Source organism: Passer domesticus, chromosome 10 (genome assembly GCF_036417665.1).
Source record: "Passer domesticus isolate bPasDom1 chromosome 10, bPasDom1.hap1, whole genome shotgun sequence".
NCBI classification, from domain to species: Eukaryota; Metazoa; Chordata; class Aves; order Passeriformes; family Passeridae; genus Passer; species Passer domesticus.
In genome coordinates, this window is record NC_087483.1 from 20,652,712 (window position 1) to 20,662,436 (window position 9,725).

At 46.7% G+C, this 9,725-nt stretch overlaps 1 protein-coding gene across 1 annotated transcript; it reads left to right on the forward strand.

Annotated features, from left to right (window-relative positions):
* The first annotated feature begins 1,898 nt into the window (after positions 1–1,898).
* Positions 1,899–9,291, forward strand: LOC135309328 (uncharacterized). The gene is made up of 3 exons (XM_064435479.1): positions 1,899–1,917; positions 2,958–8,632; positions 8,861–9,291. Exons 1-3 carry the CDS (start codon positions 1,899–1,901, stop codon positions 9,203–9,205), a joined length of 6,039 nt encoding a protein of 2,012 aa, XP_064291549.1. The 3' UTR covers positions 9,206–9,291.
* The last annotated feature ends 434 nt before the right edge of the window (positions 9,292–9,725 follow it).

The window sequence follows — 9,725 nt, forward strand, 5'->3', positions numbered from 1 at the left end:
CCCATAAAGTCACAGATGTCTCAGGCTTTTTATTCCTCATATCCTTCGTGACATGCAGTGAGATGTAAAGAAAAACAGGCTTGTAGGAATTTTTATACTTTGTTAATTCCTGAAGCAGGAGTTTAAGGAAGAAAAGAATGCCAAATACAATTTTGAATTAGATACCAGGTCATTTCTAGCTCCTGCATGTTTCCAACAAATCCAAGATTCTAATTCCAAAGTTAGCAATATAGGTTAATGTACTCAAAAGGATTAATGGGTGCAAGTATTGTATTACTACAATACTAAAGTGTCTTCTACCTTTCACTCTTCCTAATATAGAAGTATTTACTTTTCGCTTAAACTCCTTCCACCTCTTCCTGACATCCATATATTAAAATGTTAGTAGAGTCACCACTAGTGAAGACCCAAAATGTATTATCACCACAGGTGATAGTATTTCTAATGAGTTCAAAGGAATCAAGACCAGAAAACTAAGATGAATAATGAAAAAGGCATTGACCCTGTTGATCTGGCTCTTAATTACTTCTTTCTTCACTACTGAAGCTGCCAAAAGCACTTTACATAATCTTCTGTGGCTACTTTCCAAATTAAGGCTCTAAATTAGAAGCAAAGATGTGCTTTTTTTTTTAGTCACTGTGGATCAAGACTTGGTCCCATGAGAGACCCACAGGCTTAACTGGTACCTAGAATTAGCCGAACAGGAATAGAGCTCTTAAATGTGCCATCACTCATGTTTAATAGCACTGTTTTAGCACTAATATACAGCATATTCATTCAATACTAATTACTGGGGTTTCTCCCCATAAGTATAAGGATGTTTTTTATTCCTGCAAAACATCTGACCTAATCCTTTTCCTAACTTTATTCTTACCTAGCAAAAGAAGCACAAGCCAAAGCAGTAACAAAAATTACTCTTGAATCAGATTCTAAAAGCTTTAAAGCAGCCAAAGATTGTCAGTTTAAAGCATCTGAAGTTAAGCAAGAGTCTTCAAAGAAAACCTCAAGCTTGTTTATATCTACATCCCAAAGACCACATGAAGCTGAGAAGCAAAGAAACAGAGTATACTATCCTGATGTTGTGCCATGTGAAGAGATCACAGAAACTGACGCCAAAGCACCAGAGTTTCTTGAAACTCTGCCTTCAGAAACCACTGTAAAAGAAGGAGATGATGTGTTTCTCTTTTGCATAATGAAAGGTGTGCCTACACCTTGCGTAGTCTGGCTGTGCAATCAGCTAATAGTTGAGGAGTCTGCACTGTGCTCCATAAAACACGATGGGCCACTGTGCAGTTTAAGATTGTTGAAAGTTGGTCAGGACCAGGAGGGTATATACAAGTGCAGAATAGTTAACCCTGCAGGACAAGCCGAGTGCAGCACCCATCTGAAAGTGACAGGTTGGCAACTGCATGTTCCTTCCAAGTATCAATTCCTCATGCATAGCATCATAATTGCATTCCACTATATTCATTCCCTAGGAGATGATAAAGAACGAGAAGTGTTTCATTAGTCTGTGGATTGTTGAATGTTTTCTTCAGGGATTTATGGCATGATAAAGGCATGTTGTTTTAGGAACTTTCCCCCACCCTGCAAAAAGAAAGCAAATCTTACAGAAAAATATATATTGCAAACAAGTTTGCAAATATTTGATTACTTTATTCTCAAAATTTATCAAGTGTTTGAATTGTTTGGCATGCATTTATGTGTGTGTGTGTGTACATGTGGATTTATGTCTATTTGCAAAAGAGATGGGACATTTCTACTATATAAAATGTTGATTGGCACATTTAACAACTATAGCTCAAAAATCTTTGTCTTTTTTATTCTAGCTCCTGAAAAAATTGTTCATGAGAAGCTAGAGGAAGAGGTTGAAATGGAAGTGAAAGGTACAATAACTAATGAGGATAATTATTACCAGTAATTTGTAATGTTGTGAAAAGGTTTTATCAGCTTCCATGAAGTGTCTGATGGGGAAAGATGCAGTATAAAGCATATTGGAACACGTTGCATGTTTGTTTTGATATGCAAAGGGTTACCTGCATTACAAGGTTATTTAAGTTTTAAAATATGTTTAAAACTTCAAATCTATAATTGTGCAGCCATATTTTTAACTTTTACTTCATGCTTTGCAGCTGTTCACAGAGCTCTTATATGTTCAATTTCCTTTTGAATGCATGGAATAGTTTACTTCAGAAGGAAGTTATACAAATCTTAATTGTATTACTTTTAAACAAGTTAGCAGCCTAACATTAATTGGTTCAATGGACACTACTGGATGGATAGATGAAGTATACTAGAGAGCATTTGTTGTTTAGGTTATGTGAAAGCTACACATTCCCATTGATTCCTCGCACTTCTTTTTACATACATTAATTCATCATTATACATCTCTTACCCTGGCTTGCAGATAGCATACGTGGTTCATGTTGCTTGCTTTTTCCCCCCGTGCATAACACTGTGAAGTTAGTGGCTGTATTAGTTCGAATAAACGCCTTCTCATTTCATGTTACTTACTTTTTAAAAAATATATTTCAAACTATTTTTTTAAATTGTTTGAACATATCTACAAACAGAGGGGTCAGAAAGGGCGTTTATTCTACTGTCTGCAAGTCAGGTAAGATTTTCTTCTTTGCCACCCAAAGACACACAGCTTTTCCAGGCAACAAAAACATATACGCAGAAGAACATGTTATTTTGAAATTCTTTTTTTGCTTGTTCAAGAAGAAATTTCCAGTCTGAAGAAAGAACAGACAACGAACGATTTTCGTGTCAATCTTTAAAACAGAGCAAGGCGTTGCGTTTATTCGAACAAATATGGTGAGTGAATTACTTTTTTTTCCTGGGTGTGTGATGAAATCTGTTGCATGCCCATTTTTTATTTCAATATATTGCTATTTTTTTACAACAGGTGGTAGGCAGAGCGTGACATGTTTTAACCCAGTCTCTTCCTCTTGCAGAACAGCGCAGCGTGGACTGCGAGGGACGCGGCACAGCGGCGGTGCTGGCTTGCCCCCAGAACCGTAAACCCACCTTCACTCAGGGACTGAAGTGTAGGTCTGTCTTGGAGGGGGACCCAGCATTTTTCCGCTGCAAGCTGGTGGCATGCCCAGCGCCGCACATGGCCTGGTTCCACAACAACCGGCCCGTCCTCCAGGACTGCCGCAAGGTGATTCGCACCGAGAGCACGGAGCACACGCACTGCGCCAGCCTGGAGCTGCGGGACGTGCGGGAGCACGACGCTGGCAGCTACCGGGTGTTTGCCATCAACAGCGAGGGCTCAGCCGAGTCCACCGCCTCGCTGCTGGTGGCCCGCGGCGGGGAGCGGCGGGGCTGGGGCTGCCTGCTGCAGCAGCGCCGGGAGGAGCGGCTGCGGGTGGTGCTCCGCTGCACCGGCTCCCCCTTTGACAAGGGCCAGGAGGCTGAGCCCGGGGACCTCTCACCGGCCCGGGGCATGGTACGAACCATCCGCTTCCAGAGCCTGCCGCTGGGCGGGCCGTGCCGCCCCGGGCTGGCGCACGGTAGGGAGCACAGGGCTGCAGTGGTTAATGCTGAGGAGCTGCTGGATGAGGAGATCCGCTGGAAGCTGCAGAAGCTGCGGGAAGCAAAGAGGGCGGCACTGAAAAAGAAGCAGGAATGCCTCATGTCCGCGCCCCAGGAGGCACCTGCTGGGAAGCCCAGCCCACTTAAGGTGGCTGCCAGAATGGTTGGCTCCAAGCCCCTCACAGTGCAGGTAGTGAAGCAATACTCCAGGTCCAAGGACCTGGGGGAGAGATGGCAGGTGCAAGGCGGGCTCCTGGAGCCCTGCCCGCCCCTCTTTGTACAGGAGATCAAGCCCCAGGAAGCTGTTGAGGGACAAAGATGCGCTTTCTCTTGCCTCTTCCATGGCCGCCCGCAGCCCACCGTCACTTGGTACAACAACGACAAGCCCGTGGGGCGCATCCAGGGCACTGCTGTTCACACCACGGGGTGCTGCTCCACGCTGACCTTCCCATCTGTGCTCCCACAGCATGGTGGCACTGTCACCTGTGTGATCTTCAACCCACTGGGCACAGTCAGCACCTCAGCTGGTCTCCATGTGAGGCGGCGAATGCCAGCCTATAAGTACACAAAGAAGGAAAAGGAGGAGATGAAAGTGGAGGAAAAGAAAGAGGAGGAGAAGGTGAAGGAGGAAAAATGGGTGAAAGAGAAGAAGGAAGAGGAGAAAATGAAGAAGGAGGAGGAAGAAATTGGTCTGGCCTTTGCAGCAGAGAAGAGACTGCTAAGTGCAGTTCCAGACTCAGACTTGCTGTCATTGCCTGTGGAAATCAAAATCACTGCTCCCACTCCGACGCCAGAGCAAGACACAGAGATGAGAGAGATCCCACGACTCTCCTCAGAGCAGGCTGCTTCCACCATAAAGCACAAATTTAAGTTTTCATTTGATATGGGAAATGAGCCACCCCAAATTGTGGCAGAAGCCCCAGCACATATTCATTGCTGTGAAGGAGAGGAAGTGGTGTTGGAGTGTGCTGTGTCTGGGCAGCCCCCACCACTTGTGAGCTGGTCCTTGAATGGCCAGAGCCTCTCTGACAGTGGGAGACTGAGGTTTGAAGAGGGCAAGAATGGCACGTACCGCTTACACCTTCAAGAGGTGTCTGTCACAGACGCTGGGCGATATTGTTGTGTGGCCACAAACGTGGCTGGAACAGCACAGACTGCCTCTGAGCTGACAGTGCAGCCCAGGGCACCCAGGCTGTATACCAAGGGTGAAGGTACTGAGGAACGGCCTGCCATGGACCATGTTCTGCACCTCCAAGGCCTCAGCATACTTGGTAAGGGTGAAGAGGAGCAAATTGCATGCCCCAAGGAGGAGGAAGCCCACCTACCCTGGTCCCTGAGGTTGTCTCCACCTCCTGGTGAGCAGTTGGAAGATTGTGAGGAAACACCTCACATCAAGGAAAGTGAGATGGAGGAACCAATGGTGCTGGATATCAAGGAAGTTTATGCAAGGCAGGAAATGGGCAATACAGAAGAAAGGGTGAGTTATACAGATGGTATTTCTGAGATGAGGCAGAACATAGGAAAAGCTGTCTCTGAGGAACACAGCTTTGGAATTGATACCACTGAATTGCACCCTGCTATATCCAGGGAAGGATGTGAATTGGTGGCCAAGGATTCAGGTCACTTTTCTGAGGAGCTGGAGCCTGAAGGAGGCAAGGTGCTACCACATACAGATACCCTGTCCTGGGACATCTTGAAGTCACCATTTATGGAAGTGCAAGGGCAAATGCATGGCCCTGAGCAGTCTGCTGTGATAGGGGAGTGTAAGGATTTATCATTTATGGAAGTGCAAGAGCAAATACATGCTCCTGAGCAGTCTGCTCTGGCAGGGAAGGGGACGGATTTATCATTTGTGGAAGTGCCAGAACAAATACATGCCCCTGTGCAGTCTGCTCTGGTAGGGGAGTCTAAGGATTTATCATTTATGGAAGTGCCAGAAAAAATACATGCCCCTGTGCAGTCTGCTCTGGTAGGAGAGTCTAAGGATTTATCATTTATGGAAGTGCAAGAACAAACACATGCCTATGAGCAATCTGCTCTGGCAGGGGAGTGTAAGGATTCATTTGTGGAAGTGCAAGGGCAAGCACGTGCCCCTGAGCAGTCTGCTTTGGCAAGGGAGTGTAAGGTTTCACAATTTTTTGTTCCTATATCACCTGTGGTGCAAGACAGAAGTGATGTCTGCACAGAGTGTGATGCCCCTGCTGGGGAGGCAGTGACCACTCCTGATGTGCCTCTTGTGGAAGAGCCAAGTGTGCCCCACCTGCAGGACCACATTGCAAGCACCCCCACAAAGGAGGAATTTGGCTTTTATGAATTCTATGCAAGACAGCAACAGGAGGAACAGGACAAGGAGCAAGAGAGATCAGTTGGTATTGAACAGGACATTAAAGCTGACGATAATCTTTGTAAAGAAGAAGTGATTGATGATGGTGGTGCTACACACTGGAAAATACAAAGTGACAGGCAAATGCTGCAAGAAATGGAGTCTGATGTATGCAGCCCTTCTTTGAATCTAATCCCCACTCCTCCTGGCATAGAAAACTCAGGTCAGGTTTTTACTGAGGAAGCTGAAGTTTGTCTGGAAGAAGTGCATTTCAGAGAGCAGCTCTTGCCCTCTGAGCCTGACACTGAGATCATATTTGATCTGAAGAAGTTTGCAGAGCCTTTTCCAGCTGCAGAGACTGTGCAGACAGAACAGACACAAACCCCCACAGCACTGGAAAGTGTGGAGGTCATCACTGGGAGCATCTCCCCAGAGCACCAACATGGTCTGCTTGAAGGAGAGATGTCTCTGAGTGAGGAGCTGCGTGAGAGCTACAGGATGCAGCAGGAGGAGGTTGGTGCCCAGGAAGAGGAAGAGCCAAGAGAAATCATAACAGCTGATTTGCAAACTCCTAATGGGGACCTTGGCAGTGTCATGATACCTGCTGAAGAGGGACATGCTGCTGAAGAAGTTCAGGAGTCAAAGATGAGAGTCTGTGGAGAGGACTCACTTCAGGAAAAAATGAATGAATTTTTAGTGGAGCCCACACCAGGTTTCCAAAGAGGAGTTCAGGAAACACATGTGTGGGAGAGTGGAGAACGACTGGAGACCATAGACTCCCAGAGTGATAGCTTCATTATGGACTTGAAAAAAGCTGCACATGAAAAGAAACCCCAGGCTGGGCATCAGGCTGAGGAGGATGGTGGTTCTGGCACAGAAAAGTTCTTTGAGCCAGGAAGGAGCAGCTTTACCTCTGAGATGGAAAGCACAGATTCCCCTGAGGAGATGCTCAGAGACATCCAGCAGGAGCCAAACACAACCAAGGGATTCTCTTTGGGGAAACTCATACTTGGGTTAGTAATGGATGATCCTGTGGCACAGAAGGAGCAAAGGAAGGAATCTTGGGACAAGAAGAGGATTCCCACTGAGGAAGCCTCTGAGAACAGTCTGGATGGAGAAGAAATGTGGGAGGATACTTCTGCAGGTCCAGAGCCCAGGGCTGTTCAAATCTCAGAGCTGGAGCCTGATTTGTCCCTGGCCAGTTATTTAAGATCCACTGGGATATATGAAACTCCAGCTCTCAAAGGCACAGTTCAGAAGGAGCAGCGAGAAACTATAACTTCACTGGAAGTGGAGGAGGTTACCTTCAGCACGGTTTATGATTATTACAACAACCATCAGGAATTTGCCCGGCCCTTCTCTCCTGAGTCAGAAATGTCTATAGAGCTGGAGGGTGGGAGCAGAGAGGAGTCACCCGATTCAGACCGCTTCTACACACCTCCCTCCTCTGTGGAAATCTTTGAAACTGCTTCATCAGCATCCTACCACACGCCGCTCAGCACGCCCGAGCGCTACTCCACACCGTCCGAGGGCTCTGGGTACGGCACGCCGCCTGAGCGCTACTCCACACCGTCTGAGGGCTCTGTGTATAGCATGGCCCCGGAGCACTACTCACCTTTCGAGGGTTCAAAATGCAACACACCCTCAGAGCAGTATTTCACACCCTTTGAGGGACCCTACTCTGCATCAGGGGACAGCACGCCGCCAGAACGCTACCGGACACCCACTGGGGAGTATATGGATGCCCTGACCATGCTCCCTTTCTGTGAGAGGAGGGAGAGGAGGCATCAGCCTCCAGACCAGCCCCAGTCAAATGGGTTTATGACCCCCTGTGAAGCCCTGGAGCCATCAGGCAGGGACATGCCACCAGCATTCCTCAAGGCATTGAGCGGGAGGAGGTTGTATGAGGGCAGCACACTGATGTTTCTGGCTGAGGTGGTGGGAGTGCCCAAGCCAGGAGTAAAGTGGTATCATAATAAATCTCTGCTGGAGCTGGATGACAGAGTGCAAATAGAGAAGGATGGGGACAAATACATTCTGGAAATCACTAATGTCCAGAAAGCTGATGAAGGACAGTATCTGTGCCATGCAGTGAACATTGTTGGGGAAGCTAAAAGTATTGCAGAGGTGGAAGTTTTGCCTGAAGATGGACGGTCACTGGCACTGCCACCCCCTGTCACTCACCAGCATGTTATACATTTTGACATGGAGCAAAGCACATCTTCAAGGTCCCCTTCACCACAGGAAATCCTCCTGGAAGTTGAGCTGGATGAAAATGAAGTGAAAGAGTTTGAGAAGCAGGTCAAAATCATAACTAGTCCTGAGTTTAGCCCAGACAAGAAGAGCATGGTGGTTTCCCTAGATGTACTTCCACTTGCGTTGTTAGAACAAGCTGCAGGCTTGGCAGCAGGGGAGAATGAGGATGTAAAAATTGATTTCCAAGTAACTGAAATGCCTCCACGCTTTGCTGTGCCTGTTACAGATACTGAGGTGAGAGAAGGCTTGGATGCAGTCTTTGAGTGTGTTGTAACGGGTACTCCTGTCCCAGTAGTTCAGTGGTTCAGAGGTGACACATGTGCGACACCTGGCACAGGGAAGTATGTTGTGAGTCAGAAGGAGGGACTTCACAGTCTGAAGATCAAAAGTGCAGGACCTTCTGATAGTGGCTTGTATCGCTGTCAGGCAGTTAACAGGCTGGGAGAAGCAACGTGCAAAGGCTCCCTTGTGGTCATGGCTCAGCAGGAAGCAAATGCAGTGAGCAGTGAGACAGTCCCAGGCTGTGAACCACACAGGCCCCAGAAGTGTGACTTGCTTTTGAGTACAACTGTGAGCCCGGGTGACCAGTCAGAAATAGAGCTGGAATTTGAGTTTGAGCCACACAGAGATGACTCAGAAAAAGCAATCCAACTGCTCGCAGTGACTCAACAAGAGCAGGAAGTGGAAGGGGAGAAGCATGTCAACATTAGTTTTGATGTGTTTGCAGAGCCATCCGAAGAGGAACGGGTTGAGTTTAGGGCAGAGGACTCAGAGAGCTGCAGCTTTGAGTTCCAGGTCACAGAAGCTCCTCCCAGATTTGTGAGGCTCATTTCTGACTACAGTACATTTGTAGGTGCCTCAGTGTGCTTCCAGTGTCTTGTGACTGGTTCCCCCCGTCCCAGTGTCCGCTGGTACAAGGATGGGGTGCTGTTGGAAGGGGATAGGTACTGTGCACAGGAAGAGCAGAACGGCTTGCACAGTCTTACCATTGAAAACCTGATGCAGAGTGACAGTGGGCGGTACAAATGTATAGCTACTAACAGGGCAGGAACTGCTGAGACCTGTGCTGTGTTAACATTATACTGAATTTCCATAATTTATTTCGGAGTCTGTCTTGAAATACCAAGTGTTTTTATGATGTTGTTCACTGCAGGTAAAAATGCAGCACTCATTTTAGGGGCATTGTTTTCATCTCTTTAAGGATGAAGACCACTCTGTGGGCATATTTGTATTTCACTTAGATTTGCCTTCTTTGGGAATTTAAGTGAGATTTAATCCATGCATAGATTGTGTGCACACTTTCTGCACTGAGGGATATTTCAGACTCCTTCTACGCTCCTTGCTCATTCTTGTAAAGATGTTTTAATGGACACTCCTTTGCGTAGGACTAATTTTTTTGTGTAATGTACATATACCTGTGCGTCTGTAACAGTGCAATCACTATTGTTTTATGTAGGCTAGAAATCACCTGAAAATGTAGACACCATCTTTTTCTGGTGACCTAAAGGTATGGAACACTGACTTATGCTCGCTGTTTAATTTGGGTATAGTTCTGTTAAAGAACTCCTTAAATTGGTATTTCCCCTTCTCACAATGTTGTGTCAGA

Coding starts and splice junctions, on each gene's coding strand:
- LOC135309328 (XM_064435479.1), top strand. Junction 8,633..8,860: donor ATGCAGTGAGCAGTGAGACA/GTCCCAGGCTGT, acceptor CCATCCGAAGAG/GAACGGGTTGAGTTTAGGGC.